Source organism: Nerophis ophidion, linkage group LG06 (assembly GCF_033978795.1).
Source record: "Nerophis ophidion isolate RoL-2023_Sa linkage group LG06, RoL_Noph_v1.0, whole genome shotgun sequence".
Lineage (NCBI taxonomy): Eukaryota > Metazoa > Chordata > Actinopteri > Syngnathiformes > Syngnathidae > Nerophis > Nerophis ophidion.
The window spans coordinates 31,727,835-31,748,317 of NC_084616.1; the positions used below are offsets into that span (position 1 = coordinate 31,727,835).

The window sequence follows — 20,483 nt, forward strand, 5'->3', positions numbered from 1 at the left end:
CTTCCCGGCGGCACCCGAGGCGTTCCCAGGCCAGTCGGGAGACAGAGTCTTCCAAACGTGTCCTGAGTCTTCCCTGTGGCCTCCTACCGGTTGGACGTGCCCTAAACACCTCCCTAGGGAGGCGTTCGGTGGCATCCTGACCAGATGCCCGAACCACCTCATCTTGCTCCTTTCGATGTGAAGGAGCAGCGGCTTTACTTTGAGTTCCTCCCGGATGGCAGAGCTTCTCACCCTACCTCTAAGGGAGAGCCCCGCCACACGGCGGAGGAAACTCATTTTGGCCGCTTGTACCCATGATCTTATCCTTTCGGTCATGACCCAAAGCTCATTACCATAGGTGAGGATGGGAACGTAGATCGACCGGTAAATTGAGAGCTTTGCCTTCCGGCTCAGCTCCTTCTTCACCACAACGGATCGGTACAACGTCCACATTACTGAAGACGCCGCACCGATCCGCCTGTCGATCTCACGATCCACTCTTCCCCCACTCGTGAACAAGACTCCTAGGTACTTGAACTCCTCCACTTGGGGCAGGGTCTCCTCCCCAACCCGGAGATGGCATTCCACCCTTTTCCGGGCGAAAACCATGGACTCGGACTTGGAGGTGCTGATTCTCATTCTGGTCGCTTCACACTCGGCTGCGAACTGATCCAGTGAGAGCTGGAGATCCCGGTCAGATGAGGCCATCAGGACCACATCATCAGCAAAAAGCAGAGACCTAATCCTGCGGTCACCAAACCGGAACCCCTCAACGCCTTGACTGTGCCTAGAAATTCTGTCCATTAAAGTTATGAACAGAATCGGTGACAAAGGACAGCCTTGGCGGAGTCAAACCCTCACTGGAAATGTGTTTGACTTACTGCCGGCAATGTGGACCAAGCTCTGGCACTGATCGTACAGGGAGCGGACCACCACAATAAGACATTCCTATACCCCATACTCTCTGAGCACTCCCCACAGGACTTCCCGAGGGACACAGTCGAATGCTTTCTCCAAGTCCACAAAGCACATGTAGACTGGTTGGGCAAACTCCCATGCACCCTCAAGAACCCTGCCGAGAGTATAGAGCTGGTCCACAGTTCCACGACCAGGACGAAAACCACACTGTTCCTCCTGAATCCGAGGTTCGACTATCCGGCGTAGCCTCCTCATCAATGGACCCACATATACAATATCAATGAAATGTAACCAGTGATGGGCAATAACAAGCTACAGGTAGCTGAGCTACGTAGATTAACTACATTTTCCAGTAGCTTGGCGGTAGTTTAGCTACTTTTTAACGATAAGTTTTTCTGTAGATTAGCTACGTTTAGATCCATGTAGCGAATCAAAGATACAAAGGTACAAAGAGAGAAAATGGACTGCAATACAGGCCAAAAAAATACGGAGAAATGGATGAGATCGTGGATGGATGAAGTGAAGTGAAGTGAATTATATTTATATAGCGCTTTTCTCTAGTGACTCAAAGCGCTTTACATAGTGAAACCCAATATCTAAGTTACATTTAAACCAGTGTGGGTGGCACTGGGAGCAGGTGGATAAAGTGTCTTGCTCAAGGACACAACGGCAGTGACTAGGATGGCGGAAGCGGGAATCGAACCTGCAACCCTTAAGTTGTTGGCACGGCCGCTCTACCAACCGAGCTATGCCGGTATGATGAGAACATTCATACATACGGAGAAAATGTATGAAGATTGGTTGGTGTCTGTGTGATGACTCACAATTGGCTAAGGTTCGGGCAAAAAATTACAGACAGGCCAATTAGAGACAAGATAAACAACTAGGAAGCAAAATCTTAACAGTCACATACTTATGCCTCAAGATGACGAGGGAGTCGGAGACAGAGGTATACTTCAAGCTGACTACTAAAAAAAAATATATACTTAAAAATGGCTGGGGAATTCTCTCCCGCGGATTAGATTTTTTTCTTTAGTAATGAAGATGACGAGCAGGGGACCCACAATAATGCATGTCTTTGGCCATATTTAGAAAACTGAATGCATTTAGAGAAAACGATGCCCCAAAAAAAATAGTTTTTTGTTGTTAACTCTGTAAACCAAAATCATAACTGTTCTCTTAATCTAAGGTGAGTTGAGTTCATGAAAGGTTTTACTGCACACAACCGTTACCAACTTTTCCATAACAACACACAAGTCATTGTTTGTTATTTCAAGATATAGATAGATAAAAATCCTGACTTTTCTGGATTTTGTCTTCATCACTACAGGTAAAATCTGCACAGAGAATCCCTCATGTGTCTTTCTTTTTTTGTTTTTAATTAGTCAGCTTGAAGCGTCCCTATGTCTCAGTTTACCATCATGTAGCATGTGCATCTATCTGTTATGATTTTGCTTCCTAGTTTCGATGGCCTGCCCTGTATTGCCTCTGATTGGCCAGTATGTAATGTTTCCCCCAAACCTTACCCAATCATGATTCCTCATTTGTAAACCAACCAATCATCAATCAATCAATCAATCAATCAATCAATCAATCAATCAATCAATGTTCATTTATACAGCCCTAAATCACAAGTGTCTCAGAGGGCTGCACAAGCCACAATGACATTATGGGTTCAGATCCCACATCAGAACAAGAAAAAACTCAACCCAGTGGGATGACAATGAGAAACCTTGGAGAGGACCTCAGGTGTGGGACCCCCCCTCTACAGGGAGACCGGTGCAACGGACGTCGAGTGGATCTAGCATAATATTGTGAAAGTCCAATCCATAGTGGATCTAGTATAAGAGTGAGAGTCCAGTCCATAGTAGGGCCAGCAGGAGACTATCGCGAGCGGAGACAGGTCAGCAGCGCAGAGATGTCCCCAACCGATGCACAGGCAAGCGGTGCACCCCAGGTCCCAACTCTGGACAGCCAGCACTTCATCCATGGATTTTTCTCTGTATTGTTTTTGTTTTGCTATCCATTTTCCATCTTTGTAGCTTGTAACTTTGACATGAGCTACCTCTAGTCTAAAAATAGCTAAGTTTCAGGAATTGCTACTGGTTCGAAAAGTAGTAATGCTACCGCCATGTTACTGGGAAATGTAGTTACGCTACATAGCATCGCTACTTGTAGAAAGCTACCGCCCAAGTGAAAGACCCCTTGAGAGCCGCCCTGGACAGCCTGGGCTTTTAGCTCACTGGCAAGCGCAGTTCATTGGTCACTAGGATGTGGGGGAGTGGGATTGAGTTTTACACAAGTTACTGACTGACCTAACAATGGAGTAATGACGTTTAGTTCAGTGAGAACACACTAGGCAGCCACTGCAGGGCATTCTGGGTCTCCTAATAACAACAGACATATATACTTTGAAATGATGTAGCTTACCTTTGTGTACCCAAGGAAGCAATTTGCGTTTAAAGCAGAAAGTCAGATCTATACATAAGGAATCAATAAAGTACTATCTATCTATCTATCTATCTATCTATCTATCTATCTATCTATCTATCTATCTATCTATCTATCTATCTATCTATCTATCCATCTATCTATCTATCTATCTATCTGTATATCTATCTATCTATCCATCTATCTATCTATCTATCTATCCATCTATCTATCTATCTATCTATCTATCTATCTATCTATCTATCTATCTATCCATCCATCTATCTATCTATCTATCTATCTATCTATCTATCTATCTATCTATAGTGGCTTTCAATTGGATTTGACTGATACGTGATCATGCAGGGAGAAGAAGAGCTCACACAGAGTTGCACAGATATGCCAGTACTGACACCTAGTGGCCATAATGAAAACTGCTTCAATATTAAGAATGCCTGAAAGCCAAAGCATAAAAGCTGTTTATAATGGGGTCTCAACAAGACTTGAACCTTGAACAATGCTTTTTCTCATTGGATCTCTTTTTTTCTCCCAAGATGGCACCACTATAGTGGCTGCTGTTGGCAGGAGCTCTGTGCTATTGTGTCATCCTTTTGTGTTTCCCTCTTGTTTTCATGTGGGGTTTTTTGCCTTTCGGTTTCGGGAGCCTTTGAGACCGTATGACAAGGGGTGGCACTTTCGTGACTTCTGCTGTGCTTTTTTGTGAATTTCTGGATCTGCCTTCCGGGGGCCTTTTTGGCCATGGAGACCAGCTGCTGGGTCCCTGCCACACCAGAGTCCGTTTGGAGAGACTGGAGGAGATGCGGATGAAGAGACAGGGCTGCAGAGCTGGCGCCGAGCGCAGGGACGGACAATCTTCACGGTGTCCTCGGTCTCCTTTGACGTATCCTCGCTCATCCATGCGGACTGGACACTGGCCGAGAGTTAATAGGCGGCCGAGGGTGGAGTCGGCTCTCTTGGTTGCTTTGTTGCGTCTGCTTCTGTCTCGGCCATGCACCCTCCACCCCAACAGACAATGGCGTGGAACACCGCAGAGGCCACCAATTTTTTGTTGTTGTTGTTGTTGTCATTTTACTTTTGTGGTTGTGTGTATTAGTGGCTGGTTGCATCAGCTCTGCACTTTTAATGTATTTACTGTCGTGTGTGTTTTGATGTTTTCCTCTTACAGAAATGGTTATGTGTGCTATGGCTATGAGTTTTCTTGCCTTGGCCTCAGCCTGGACCCCCTCTCTAGGGGCGCAGGCTTAGACTGAATTTTTTTTTTTTCAACTCCCCACTTTTTGACCTGTTTCTCCCCTTTTTTTGTAAGGGGCTTCGGAAGTTGGCCGACCCGTCAGCGATCCTGTTCTGTCTCTCTGTAATGTTTGTCTGCTCTTGAATGGGATTGTGCTGAACATCTTAATTTTCCCTCGGGGATTATTAAAGTATTTCTGATTTTGATTGTGATTCTGAATGGACCAATGTCAGACGTTTATGCATTTTCCAAACAACAGGTGCTTGTTTCCATCACCATAATTCAGTGTGAAAACACTGAAACAAAACTACTGTAGATATATACTGCACTCAAATTTCAGTTGCCATTTTAATAAAGTACATCTCAAGGGGACAATGTATAAGTAAAACTTGGACATCATTTACAGGATGTGCCTCGTATCCTGTAGCAGTATTTGGGAAACTTCAGAAGATAAATTACAATGGTGGCTGAAATGTCAGGAGTTTACTCACTTCGTTGAGATACTGCAGATCCCATGTGTCATGAGCTGCATGACAGATTTATAGGTATTTTCCTCTGTTTAGTGTTTTTTTCTGGGTACGCGCTCTTGTTTTTGTTTCCACTTCCAGTTTTGGTTATGTCTTGCAGTGACTTCCCCACTGTATCTGCTCTTGATCAGTGATCAGGGGACCTCTCTACCTTCTGATCACTAATTAATAGAGTTTATCCCTCAGTGTAACTGCATTAAACACTGTTTTTTTATGTAGATTTTGACTTGTCTTCATGGTGCACTATTTGATGTTTGCTTACTTTGTCCTAAATAAACAAGAGTCTATTCGGCACTTCGTCCACAGTCTTTGCATCCTGGGGTCACGCCGAAAGCAACTATGCGCTATAACTTAAGGCCCTGAGGCTGGATATTGTCTGGAAATAATGTGCGTCGATACAGCACTTTATTTTTCCTACTAGATGTATTTGTAATTTTTTAAACCAAAATTGCATGCATTTCAAACAATCAGATGTCTTATAAATTACAATATTATTGAATCTGATCATGCAAAAACATTAAATTTACATATATTCCAAACATGTTATGTGTCATGTCTTGGTGATCATGTTTAGTTTGGCTATGTTTTGTTTGGTTTTTGGATTTTTTCAGTTCCTGTTTTTTCTCTCCCTGCTTTGTTCCTTGACAACCCATTAGTTTTCAAATGTCCTCATGTCACGCACTTGATTCATTTGGACTCATGCACCTGTTGTCAATCACTACATCACTATTTAAGCCTGTAGTTGCCAGGCAGTCAGCCTGGCGCCATCACCCTCTATACACCCTTGTTATTCATGCCGATGATCCATGCTGCTCTTTTTCATGCTTTTTACTTTCCAAGTAAGTTTTCTTTATTCTTGCCATAGTTTGCAAGTTTTTTTTTAATGTCCATAGTTCTGCCTTTGTGCTAGTTTTGGTTTTCATAGCCAAGTTTTGTACCTCTGCTGTGAGCGCCTTTTGTTTTCACTTTTTGTTGGATTAATCAAAAGACGTCATTACCTTCACGTCGTGTCAGGTACAGTCGCTTTGCACCATGGGAAAACAAACCGCACGTAAGTCCAAGTTTTGACATTATGTTAGAATAAAAATCAGTATGTGTCACTTGTCACCCTGACTTTTATGATTTCCAAGCAAGTTGTTCATCAATTTTAACTTAAAACATTTTTTATATTCAAATGTATAGGCAATTTTCTAATATTATATGAGGAGATTGGCAACACTAAATTGGCCCTAGTGTGTGAATGTGAGAGTGAATGTTGTCCGTCTATCTGTGATGGCCCTGTGATGAGGTGGCGACTTGGGTTTAAACCGCCTTCCGCCCAAATGCAGCTGAGATAGGCTTCAGCGACCCCACCTACAATCCCGAAAGGGACAAGCGGTAGAAAATTGATGGATGGATGTAGATTGATTATAGATTAATATTCATATATATTCACACTTACAAGCGGCCCTCATTGAAAACACCTTGCTGTAAATACAGTAGATGGTTCTGCACGAATGCAGCTGAGATAGGCTCCAGCAGCCCCGGCAACCCCAAAAGGGACAAGCAGTAGAAAATGCATGGATGGATAGTTGATCGGATGGACAGATTGGAAGAAGACAGATTCAATGACAATTACCCACTTGGTTAATGATTTATTGACATTTACTTTTCTCCACCATGGTTTCTCTTGATACCTACATTGTTTACCATAAAGTTTGTCATTTTTAAATTACATTAATAATAATGATTTACTCACGTACACATGTATTGTTCATTTTCTTATTGCAATAAACAAGAGTAGCCAGAATGAGTCAGGTATTGCTACAGTTCACTATACAAACTCTTTGTCCATCTGACGATGAAATTCAAAAAAATAACTTTAGTGGCAAGACACACGTACATCATAGCCTCTCTTCTCTCTTGCTCTCTGCTGCAGGAGAGGCGGAGGGCACAATAAGGCTAAGGCTAGTCGCCGAAACATAGCTAACATGGAACACCTGCTCTGAAAATAGGAATCTAATATATTTTCTCCCACAAGTGACTAAGGATGATGAGTGCTTCAAACCTTTCGGAGAGGCCAGATTGCAGTACACGGGATGGAGGTCCCATGTACCATACTGTGATAGGCCACTCTATAACTCCAGGTGGCGACGACATGGGAAGCGAGCAAGTCCCAACACACACTAGAACACATATGTTACACACACCAATAGGAAGAAGAGCACAGACCCTGGAATAGTTCCTCACTTGCGAAACAGACTCATGAAGAAGATTTCTGCTCTGCAACAAAAAAAAAAAAAAAGAGCACAATGGTGGACAACACAAGGCCAGACTCTTCTTGGAATAATGGCATTGCAAATGTTCCTCATGGAACAAACGACACAAGTCTATAGCTTTTGTCTCTCCATTTTCTACCCTGTTCCCAAACGCAGAACTACCCCCAAGCAAAACAAAGGCCCTTTAATATGAAGGGTCGACCCCTGAAAAACACATTTCTCTCTCTCAGTCCGCCCTCAGGAGGAATTATGGAAGAACCGAAAAGTCTGTCTGCCGACTGCCAGTTTACATGTTTGACTTCCAGACACGTCACAATGATAACGATACAAAAATGCTCATTGCATTGCAATATTCAGACAAAAGGTAAGACATTAGAGCTCATTGATTCTAAATAAAAGGGCACAGTGTACATCTCCATAGCTCAGTTGCAGCATCAGTTGTGACTCCTCTACAGATCTGCGGGTTACCAACATTCTCATCCTTGTGTTTCCGACCTACAGTATTAGATCATGCTGCCTTTTTTCGTTTTGTTTGTCTTAATGCATGAAATAATTCAAACCAGTCTAAAATCAAACAAAGTGCTCAGCAGTCTTTGTGAAATAAAACAAAGGCATGGCTTTCAATTTTGTAAGGGAAAATTTTGAGCTGGCTTCAACTCAATCATTACTTCATTTATGGGCCCCGAACGGAAGCGGTAAAAAATGGATGGATGGATGGATGTTTTTAGCTTTGATCCACCCCACCCCCAATGCTTTTTTCCAAGCATTCGATTGCCCAAATTATTGTGTACATTACTCTACTGCAGTTAAATTCAGATTTTCTCAATATCTGCTTTTTTCACATCAATGTGAAATGAGACACTCAGCATCAAGGGTTGGAATTGGTGGTTAAATCACCAAAAATTATTACCCGGCATGGCCACCGCTGCTGCTCACTGCTCCCCTCACCTCCCAGGGGGTGATCAAGGGTGATGGGTCAAATGCAGAAAAACATTTTGCCACACCGAGTGTGTGTGTATGACAATCATGGGTACTTTAACTTTAACTTAACAGTGTAATTCCGATGTTTTAATCCGACTCAGGCCTTTTTGTATGTGGCCATCAGATATGTATCTGATCAGGGTGCAAAAGTATATTGTGGACAAAGTCGCAGAAAACAGTCAGTGGCAAATATATGATATTTTAGACCAGGGATTCTTATTCTGCCAAATAATCACTTAATTAAATATTCAAACACGGTGTTACTGTTCAAACTGTGTGTAATGTTACAGTGGCCAAACATATTGAATATACTTGCAAAATAAAACCACTGCCTTGTTTGTAATGAATAGTTAGGCCTACTACACCACTACATTTGTATGTTGGTCATTATGGTTGCGTGTTTGAGGTGATACTTGAGGGAAAAAAAAATAGAGAACCAGTTTTAGACGTTATTAAGATATAGTAGAACTTAAGGTCCAATCGCTGTGACACTTTCCGTTCACTTTAACCATAAATTGAAGTTTTTGGGTGATGATTCAATAAAAAAAAATCATTACGGGCTATCGTCATACCCTGCAGTGTGAATGCAGCCTTTGTGCACTTTGACAGGAAGGTGAGTAGCGAGAGAATGTGAAAGGGCTGGAACAGATAACGGCGTCATATAAAAGTTCGACCCTGCAGGACCCAGATGTGAGGTTGCACACAGAAACAGCTTGGTTACGTTAGCGCACACATGGTTGAGCTGCACCACCCACAGTGTGAATCAATGATTGAACACCTGGGTTCATGTGAGGTTAGTGACAGGTTTTTGCTGCGTGAAAGCCCGATGTGAACTCTCCCTAATGTGTAGTATTTGCAGTGATCATGGCGCTAATACGGCAGTTACAGGACAGTGGAACATTTGAAGTCGTATGACAGGGAGTAGCTATAAACAAATACTTCTGGAAAAATATGCCTCGAAAGTGTAAACTTTGTGTGAAACCACCACAAAACGACACCAGTTATTGTAAATAGGGAAATTATAATAATAACCATAGAACCACAAATGGAACGTAAACACATAAAAAAGTATTTTAGGTAGGGGTGTCCCGATCCGATATTGGTGTCAGATATTGGTCCGATATTAGCAGTCCTGCAGCTCGTTTACTTGTGCAAAGCCTAGTTAACAGCAAAATGTCTTCCAATAAGCACACAATGTTGGACTTCTCTAGTATTTCAGTAAAGTCACTTAAATATTTTTACATTTTGTACTTTGCGAGTGTTTTTTTTTTTAATATTTTGTGTCATTATTTGAACTTCTAAAAATGTCATTGTGTTTGCAAAATTACTTAAAGACTTTTGAATTTTGAAAATGTAAACATGATAGGCTATATAGTAGGCTACTAAGGGCAAGCATCTACACAACAGCTAAGCACAAGTTAGCGTAAAAGCTAGACATACATAATTAGTGTCCTTGAAAGACTTACTGAAAAATATAGCAGTCTAAAACACCACATTTGTCAATATAAACAATTATCAAATATTTATTGTTTTACTTCGATACAAATTCTCCATGTTAGAAGTGTATTAAAAGGTATCCAGTAACAAACGTGTCCACATCATTCAAATGACTGCATCAAACTCTTAAATTGATTATTGTTGCCACAAGGTGTTACTAAAAAAACAAATTACCCTACAACTTTAACTTAAAGAGAGCATACAATAGGAAGGGGATTCATTCTTCAAGGTTTACCTGACACATGCAACGTGACGAATAGGAAGGTGCACTATCCACTTAAGTCCCCAGACAGCAGGGGAGTGTTGAATATCTTGAAATGTGTTTTGTGGCAATTACAATGGGTTATACTTATGAAGAGCTTTTCTACCTTCAAGGTACTCAAAGCGCTTTGACACTATTTCCACATTCACACAGTGATGGGGGGAGCTGCCATGCAAGGCCCTAACACCCAACCCATCAGGAGCAAGGGTAAAGTGTCTTGCTCAAGAACACAACAGATGTGACGAGGTTGGTAGAAGGTGGGGATTGAACCCGGAACCCTCAGTTTGCTGGCACGACCACTTTCCCAACTGCACCACCCCTTCCCAATTACCAACTTTGACCACAGTGTCAGTTGCTATGGAGAGCGGTGCTTTCCATTATTTCCAGCAGACTGTATGGCAAAATGATTAAGCTCCCACCTTCCTCTCACGCGAGATCCACCCAGGAATGGGGCCATATGAATCCCTTTCTTACTGTAAGACTATCATATGGTTAGTGTGTTTCATACCTACAATTACTCTCTATTTGAGTAATTAAATGTGATTAAACTGAGTAATTAAACGTGATCAAACATGTTCTAACATTCCACTCAACAAAACAACACATGCATGAATGATTTGTGCTGATATCGTATCTGATTATCGGCCAGTACTCAAAGCTCCCAGATCGTTGTTGTGTCGGAAGTCTAAAAGTTGTATCGGGACACCCCCATTCTTAGGTATCTTGAAAGCTTAGCACACTATGCGCTACCAAATGCATTTGATAACCTAAATAGCATACAGCCAAAAACCATATGGCTATTAGTGTGAAAATAAGGGATATTTTTACTGCACTTAAAAAACAGGTTGTGTTCTACTTCTGAGGCAATCATATTAATACAGTGTGGAAGCTCAACATGTATGTTCTTATAGAAGTCAACCAGCGTCATATAAACACAGATGGTTTTACTATATGTCCCAAACTGCTTTAATTTCGAGCCTTGCAGAGGCTTCCTTTCTTTGACTGATACTGAGTATTGCAGATCTGCCCGGTGAATTTTTTTTTTTTCACTGCAATCTATTTTAAGACATAGATTTGTGTGTGTTTCTGCATGCAACCATCCAATAACCTGTGCTAAAACCCTTCTCAAAAGAGAGTTCTCCACCTGCCTGTCTGCAAATACTACTTACATTATTGAGGGGTCTTATGCAGTACTTCCTACCACCATTAGTACATGTGGTGCACACAAAGCTACACTACCGACAAAACATCACCGTCGTTGTTGTTTTTTTTAAGTGCATAGGATGAGAAGAGCACATTGATGCTTTATGGTGGCAGAAGAATGATGATCTGGTCCATGTGGTTTAGATGGTGTGTCTTCTGGAGCTCTTCAAGCAACCATGTCTGGCTACAGCGACGGGATGTACAAGTTCAATCGATAATGAATATCTCCCCCTCTGCCCGTTCCATATGCAGGTCACTCGCAAGTCTTTGAAATGGAGAAAGGGTTTCAGGTAAAGGGAAATACGAGAGACTTGAAGTTCTCCTTCTTTCCTCCCCCAGGACATGTTTAAATAAGCTTGGATCAGTTGCGGTCTGTGGATCGTGTTTGTATCTTCACAGTGTGCTTTTGGAGAGGCTGATCCCAACCAGTCCCAAGTCAGATGGTGTGATATGTCAGTAAGGGGAGAAGAGGATGGGCCCGTGGGTGGTGCGTATGGGCCCAGGGGCGGGTCTCAGGATGGCGTGGCTTAGAGGCGGTCCTTGCAGCAGGTGGTGGTGTGGGTGGTGCGGGTGGGGCGTGGGAGGCGCCGCACGGAGAGCCAGCGGGTTCCTGGAAGCGGCGGCAGCCATTGCCGCAGCAAGAGCCAAGGGGCTGGGCAGCAGGCCTGCCCCCAAAGCTTTGGTGAGATCCTTGGAGAAGTTCAGAGAGGTCTGAATAGCACAAAGGAGTGAGAATTAATTTCTCAATTAATTTCTGCTCCGCAAACACAAATAGAACAGGAAGAAATATTAGGAAAACAAACAATAACTTTACTAACAATAGGCCCTTTTTCCACCGCACAAACGTTTTCAGGAACTTTCCCATAAACCAGGTAAATAATGTTCTAACTGTGTTTCCACCAAAAACTAACTGGGTAGATGTACTTCTTTAGGAACTGTTTTAGTTCCTGCCAGCTGGGTGGGACTTTAGGAAGGTTCCTGGAATGTTCGAGGGGGTAGGCTGTGCTGTCGACCGCTGATTGGATGAAAACGGTCGATGACGTTCCTAAAACTATTTTTTGAACACACGACCACCATTATGCAAAGACGACTTGCGCATTTCCCATTTTCTTGCATACAAACGTATTTCTATTACAGCAAACTTGATAATGGAGAGAAGAAAAAAACACCAAGGAAACCTTTGACCTTTTGTGTGGCATCTGTGTGTTGAAAAATGCTGATCAGTTGAACTATCTTGCAGTGTTTTTACACAACCGTAGTCCATAAAACTATATGCAGTTTAATGTTGTGTGTTGTTTGTAAAACAGGGTGTGTGTGATGCGTCAGTGCAGTAGCACTGCGTAGAAGTGCTTGTAGTTAGCACAAGTTGCATTTTGCATGTTGCATGTTGCATGCTGCTTCTGCCTGCTACTGTCTGCTTTCAGCTACTGCCACCGACTAGCCCTCCTTACGGGGGTTGAAAAGAGGAGCCGAGTGCGTAAGCCTCCTCTTGCCGGTACACAGCCTCTCCACCACCAAGACTCCTACAGTGCCTCCTCGCGGCCACACAAGGTAACTGTAAAGGATCTCGGAGCAGCAGTGGGCCCCAGAGGCGAGGTGTGCACGCCTACCGGTGTGTGGACACGCCCTGGCATCCGCCAACCACTGCTCCATCTTTGGGTCAAATAGTTATCAGCCCCCCCACCCCCCCCCCCCCCCCCCACCCCCCCACACACACACACACACACCCGCTGCCTTGTGGTACCTTTGGGAGAAAGAAAGGCTACGGGAGAAAACCAAGACAGAAAATCAGGAGTGGAGCCCCTGAGGATTGGGGGGGGTGAAAAAGGGACGTTTTTGTCATGAAAAAGGGAGGTTTTTGTGGTTGGTGCACTAATTGTAAGTGTATATTGTGTTTTTTATGTTGATTTAATTAAAAAAAAAAAATAAATAAATATATATATATATATATATTAAAAAAAAAAAAAATTCATAAAAAAATATTCTGCGGCCCGGTACCGGGCCGCGGCCCAGTGGTTGGGGACCACTGTTTTAATAGACACAAGAAGATCAAGCCCATAATTTTATGTTTGATTATGCTTGATTGAGAAGTTTCATAGTTCAATTTAGCGCGGACTACCACAAAAAAAAAAAAAAAAATGTATAGCAAAACTTGCTTGAAATGTTACCATTAGATCAGCTCCCCTGTGCTTCTTGTGCCGGCTGAGGAGAGGGTTTGGCTTGCCTGCCATGCCATCCCGGTGCCTTCGACTTGATATGTGCTGAAACAAATCCAACAAAAAAAACCTTTACTTTCATCATAAGTCTTTATTAAACATATTACTATAACATCTGTACTTTCAAATGGTTCATCATCATCAAATAACTTTATAAATATGTCAAGCACAAGGACAAAAATCTTGGTACAGGTTGTTTAGGCTGGGTCCTTTTGTTCCTCTGGAACCGTTATTAAAGGAGCTTTTTGGTGGGTACACACCCTTTCTGTTCCAGAAAGACTGTGCCCTGGTGCACAAAAATGGGTTTGGTGTGGCATAAAACAATTTGAATGACTCACCATAGCAGACAAAACATTTTATTTTGGACATCATTTTTTCTAACTCCTTTTCATTTCTATTTTCACTCCCTGCATAATGGCCACAGCAGGGGCAGACTTATGATTAAGCAACCAGAGGCAGTTACTTATGGATTCCAAACGTCTATTAAAAACAATTCATACAGTTTTGTTCTCCTAAAAATAGTTCCTGTATCTATTTAGTCGAGCCTTAATGTGTGCGATTAAAGAAACATAAACATAATCAATCTTGTTTGTTTCAACAGCCCCCATGAATTGATTAACATGGACCCCGACTTAAACAAGTTGAATAACTTATTCGGGTGTTACCATTTAGTGTTCAATTGTATGGAATACGTACTGTACTGTGCAAACTACTGATAGAAGGTTGAATCAATCAATCAATCAACCAATCAATCAATCAATCAATCAATCAATCAATCAATCAATCAATCAATCAATCAATCAATCAATCAATCAATCAATCAATCCCCTTTTCCTTCTCAATGGACCATTCCATGTTTCTGTACATGTTTGGACTTAACTTAAACTTCCTTTATTGTCATTCAAATTTGAACTTTTAGAGTAAAGATAAAAATGAAATGTTGTTGGAGAAGCTTGTGGTAGTGCAGGATAAAAGAGCATGTGCAGACTTGATTAAGGAAGACGTTCCAAAAGAAACACGTTGGTGCGGTTTGGAGAGGCTTACCCAAATGGAGAAGAGGAGAAAGCGCGAAAAAAACTATTTTTTTAATCATATTACCTGATGTGGCATCTTTTTTCTCACTGACACCGGATGTAGGTGCTCTACAGCAGCACTAATCAGCAGCAGCATTGCTGCATGTCAGCATGCAGAGGTGAAGTAAGTGGAGAGTGATGATTTTCATTACAAATATGTGAATACTGAAGTGCTCAAAATAGTCAATTTTTGTAACTGAGGGTCTGGTAAGATGTAGGGCTAGCTTAGTAGAAAGGCCCGTTTTTATTGTCAACAGTTTCGTGACCCGTTCCAACATTGCAGCTGTAAAAATTAAAAATTAAAATCCACTCTTTTTCAAACCAGTCACACACTTCTGACTTTTACAATAATACGCGAGCTAAAGAATTGCTTACACTATATTACATTTTGAATAATGTTTTTGTCGATTACAGTAAACATGTTGGGATCAGTGACACCTGTCACCATGGTAGTTTCTCTCAACATATGGTAAATTACCATAATGTTGTTTTTATTTTTGTATTACATTTTTTTTTTAAATTAATCAGTCCAACAAAATAATACACAATAAAACCATTATAATACAATTCCAATTCCAAAACCAAACCCAGCAACATTCAGAATAGCAATCTACAGAGCAATTGAGAGGACACACAAACATGACAAAAAATACTACAAAAGTACTTCGTCATACACAGTCTGCAGCACTAATGCCCAAATGAGTACCTTGAAGGTAGAAAAGCGCTATACAAGTACAACCCATTTATCATTTATTTATAAAAGTAGTCAAATTATATATCAACAACATTATATAATTATATAATATCAACAACAGAATCAATTTTGATAAGAATTCCAATATAGCAGTGCTAAGAAATTCCTCATTCACGTTACCACCACAGCCATTTATAAAAAAATAAAAAACATTTAAAAAATTAACAATAGCGTCACAGTATCTTACGCTTGCGTTGCATCTCATAATATGTTCCACAAAGATAAAATTAGTCATATTTTAAGTTAATTTAATAGTTAAAACACATTTGAATAATGGAACCCATATTCCAATATATGACTCATTATTATCTAAACTAAATGCATTTTTTTTCTATTGTTATACTTTCCATAGCTTGTGTATACCAGTCAGTATGAGTTGGACTATAAACATCGATCCATTGTTTTTTTGTTATATGGAGGGCCACTATCACTAGGTTTGCCTTTGGCCCATAAAGGCTAAATACTTGTCCGTGCGTAAACATATTTTTGTTATAACTTTGTTCACATACCTGTTTGAGCTGCTGTTCAGAATTGACCCGCACATTGCAGATCTCACAGTGGAAGGTTCTTTCCTGAGTGTTTGGGTCCACCGGCCCACTTCCCTGCTCTCCACTGGGCTTGGGGCCCAGGCGTGGATATGATTTGATGGGGCCCAGCCCGCTCCGCGCTTCCAAGATGGTTTTGTGTTTGGTACCTGCACATACACACATATGCAGGTCAGTAATACCACATCATGTGCAGTTTTTAATACTATATGACCATCTCAGGGCATTCAATCGATCGGAATTGGACTATGTGGTTTGTCTTAGAAGACATTTCACCTCTCATCCCAGTATGCTTCATCAGTTTGTGCTCATAGACTTAGATTGGTCAGATCTAGATCTAAGGGCGGCATTAGTGCTGCAGACTGTGTATGACGAAGTACTCCAATATGGCCACTCGAGGCCGCCAGTCACACAGCTGTGCAGCAGGTGAGCAACAGCATATGAACTCAATATCCTCTTTCATGTGATTATTTTTACAATAGTCCATTGATGTTCAATTGAAGGGAAGATGAAAAAATGAATGTGTCCCACATGTGCATGCATCAATGACATTACTGAACCCATAAAACTGTGTTTTACTGCAAACCACAAATGGTTCCAGAGAGACATGTGGTCTATTCATAATTATGTATTTATCAAAATGTGTGTGGCAAATCAGCACTACAACAAACTATTATGCTATTGTTGTAATTGTGTGATTTATGATTTAATATAATTCTGTTTTTAAAAAAAGTATATGGTAACACTTTAATATGGGGAACACATATTCACCAATAAGTAGTTTCTTATTAACATGCACATTAGTAACATATTAGCTCTTAATTAGTCATTATTAAGTAATTATTAATAACTTATTCTCCACGGCCTTATTATACAAAAAGTTAGCCATTAACTAAGAGTCTTCCTTCAATAACCTCAGAACTATTACTTATTACTAACCCTAACCCTAACACTAACGCTAATATGTTCCCCTAGTGTCCAAATAACTCTAAATTAAGTCTCTGTTACATTAATAAGCAACTAATTAATTGAGAATATGTTCCCCGTACTGTAGTGTTACCCCCAAAAAAAAAAAAAAATATATATATATATATATATATATATATATATACATATATATATATATATATATATGTATATATATATATATATATATATATATATATATATATATATATATATATATACATACATACATATATGTATATACATATAAATATGTATATATACATACATATATACATATATGTATATATAGAAATATGTATATATATATATATATATATATATATATATATACACATATATCTATATACATACATATACACATATATATATATACATACATATACATGTATATAAATATATATATACACATGTATATAAACATATATATATATATATATATATATATGTATATATATATATATATATATATATATATATATATATATATATATATATATATATATATATATATATATATATATATAGTGCCTATAGAACAACTTTGCCATTTGATGCTTCATTCGGACGTGAAAAATTTAATATAACGTCAGAAAAAATGCTTTAAAGGTTAAGGGTTACAATCCTGGTTTTCCTGAATGTTGTTGACAAGCATTTTGTGTCAAAGAGTGCGTGTGTGACGATTATTACATGTTCATGTTCACATCATATCTCCACATCAACGCTTTAAGTCCACAATCCCTCCATGCTATGCCCTCTATTCTTGAAGGAAAGCCATTGGCTCAGACTTCGCTCTCCTTAAGGCCTTTGAACAGAGTTAAGGTTACAGAATGACTTAGGGTTAGGTTGGTGGAGGGTTCTGGGGCATGGAAGTTGTGAGGAGGAGGAGGAAGACTACATGACTGCATTCACTCAATGACAGAAATGCTCTCTTGAGGTGTCTATTTTTGCTTTTCTTCTATTTTGGTCCAAAAATAGATGGATTTACTGTCTTTGAAAGGTCGACTGACATGTGGAAACCAACACAGACATAGAATATTTATGTAGATACAAACTTAGTCAATGTGTTGACAGAAAACCTTTGCAGCAAATATGTAACTGCATTACACACCCTTTCTTTCTTAGCTTTTTCTTCTGTACTCTTTCCTCACGTCTTCACGCGATTACTTTTAGATCCCGTAGCTGCTAACATGCACAGTTTTGTTTTGCGGAATGCACGGGGTCATTGATTCCAGATTATTCCCCTCATTGAGTTTCAACAGTAATATGTCATTCAAGGGGGCTGGATTTTATATTGTGGTATCATTTTTTGAGTTACTGTGCATACGGCCTGATCTACTGAAAGCCAAACTACAAGTTGTAATTCGTGTGTGAACATTCTAAAATTGTGTGCTCTATCAGCAGGTGTGTTGCAGGTAATGTACTAAGACTGAGTGTACAACTGATAACTAGTGATAAAGACCATCCATCCATCCATCCATCCATTTTCTACTGCTTATTCCCTTTGGGGCCATGGGGGGCGCTGGCGCCTATCTCAGCTACAATCGGGCGGAAGGCGGAGTACACCCTGGACAAGTCGCCACCTCATCGCAGGGCCAACACAGATAGACAGACAACATTCACACTCACATTCACACACTAGGGCCAATTTAGTGTTGCCAATCAACCTATCCCCAGGTGCATGTCTTTGGAAGTGGGAGGAAGCCGGAGTACCCGGAGGGAACCCACGCATTTACGGGGAGGACATGCAAACTCCACACAGAAAGATCCCGAGCCCGGGATTGAACCCTGACCACTCAGGACCTTCGTATTGTGAGGCAGACGCACTAACCCCTCTGCCATGAAGTTTTTGTGTCACCATGGAGACACTCATTTCCCTCCACATTTATGACATTTAGGGGTATTTAAAATTCACGGACGTGAAACTTTAATATGGATCACAGCGAACATGGATCCCAACCGAATGTCAACCAGCAGGTTTCGGTGAGAAAATTGTGGTTAAAAAGTCGCCTCTTACCAGATATCAGCTGAGCTTGTGCCTCCCGTACAGCTGCCCTCGACTTCCCCGAGACGCTGCGTGTCAACACCCGTCCGTGGACGTACACTTCTGACTATCAGGTACTGTTAAACTCACTAAAACACTAGCAACACAATAGAAAGATAAGGGATTTCCCAGAATTATCCTAGTAAATGTCTCTAAAAACATCAGAATCCGTCTCAATGCAACGCGATTGCAATCGCGTTGTTTTTTTTAACTTTATTTTTTTTTCTAGTCCGTCGCTATCAATATCTTAAAACACAAATCTTTCATCCTCGCTCAAATTAATGGGGAAATTGTCGTTTTCTCGGTCTGAATAGCTGTTTTTGTTGGAGGCTCCCATTAAAATCAATGTGAATATATGAGGAGCCATCAACATGTGACGTCATCGTCTGCGACTTCCGGTATAGGCAGGGCTTTTCTCCAGTTGCGAACTTTATCGTGGATGTTCTCTACTAAATCCTTTCAGCAAAAATATGGCAATATCGCGAAATGATCAAGTAAGACACATAGAATGGACCTGCTATCCCCGTTTAAATAAGAAAATCTCATTTCAGTAGGCCTTTAATCGGTATAATTTCATCGCTAAAATGGATCAGAATCTTCTGTCAATGTTTCTTTAACTGTACTGTAAAAAAAGAAAAGAAAAAAAAGTTACTCACTGGAGCATGGGTGTCAAACTCATTTTAGTTCAGGGGCCACATGGAGGAGAATCTACTCCCAAGTGGGCCGGACTTGTAAAATCATGGCATGATTACTTAAAAATAAAGACAAATTCATATGGTTTTCTTTGTTTTACTTTGGTAAAAAAATAGAGGATGTACATTCTCCACAATCCTCTTGACAAAACACTTCCAAGTTAGTTGAGAATTCAGAGTAAAACATTTATTTAGTTTCAAAAACACAATGAAGAATACAATAAACTTACACATTGTCTCAGTGTATCTACAAAGCCATCAAACTAAGTCAATGCCTGTCTGATATCGAAAAGATTAAATAATAAAGAGATAAAAACTTTTCCGGGTCTTAAATACCTCATTTGTCGTATCCACGTATTGATCCTGTGCTAGTTCAACAAACCCTACAAACGGAGGTAGAAATTATTCAAGTGAATGAATAAATGAATTAAATTAGTTTATTTCGGTCATATTATCAACAATTTTGTGTGATCAAATTAACAGTACAGATTATACATATTTAACAATCATATATATTTAAACACAAAAAGAAAAGAAAAAGAATGACCGAAAAGGAATAGGCTGAAGCTAAGGCTTATATTTGCTTATTTTATACATTCACTGAAAATAAGATTACCTGGAACATCAACATTCAAATTATCCATGGGATGAAAGTATTTGTTACTATCTTTTATAATTTTCTATTATTTCACCTTTCAAGGCTTTCTTAAACCTTAGCAAAGAACTACATGTCTTCAACTCATCACTGAAATGTGAAATGTGAAATATATTTGTATAGCGCTTTTCTCTAGTGACTCAAAGCGCTTTACATAGTGAAACCCCATATCTAAGTTACATTTAAACCAGTGTGGGTGGCACTGGGAGCAGGTGGGTAAAGTGTCCTGCC

General features: G+C 40.3%; 1 protein-coding gene across 6 annotated transcripts in view; it reads right to left on the bottom strand.

Annotated features, from left to right (window-relative positions):
• Positions 1 to 6,727: 6,727 nt before the first annotated feature.
• znf385a (zinc finger protein 385A) overlaps positions 6,728 to 20,483 on the bottom strand; it is a 186,801-nt gene continuing 173,045 nt past the window's right edge. For all 6 annotated transcript variants that reach the window (XM_061903394.1, XM_061903391.1, XM_061903389.1 and 3 more), the window contains 3 exons: positions 15,860 to 16,044; positions 13,476 to 13,568; positions 6,728 to 12,018 (listed from right to left, as the gene is read on the bottom strand). In XM_061903394.1, the coding sequence (XP_061759378.1) occupies positions 11,761 to 12,018; positions 13,476 to 13,568; positions 15,860 to 16,044 (536 nt within the window). In that variant the 3' untranslated portion in view covers positions 6,728 to 11,760. The remainder of the gene's footprint in view (positions 12,019 to 13,475; positions 13,569 to 15,859; positions 16,045 to 20,483) is intronic.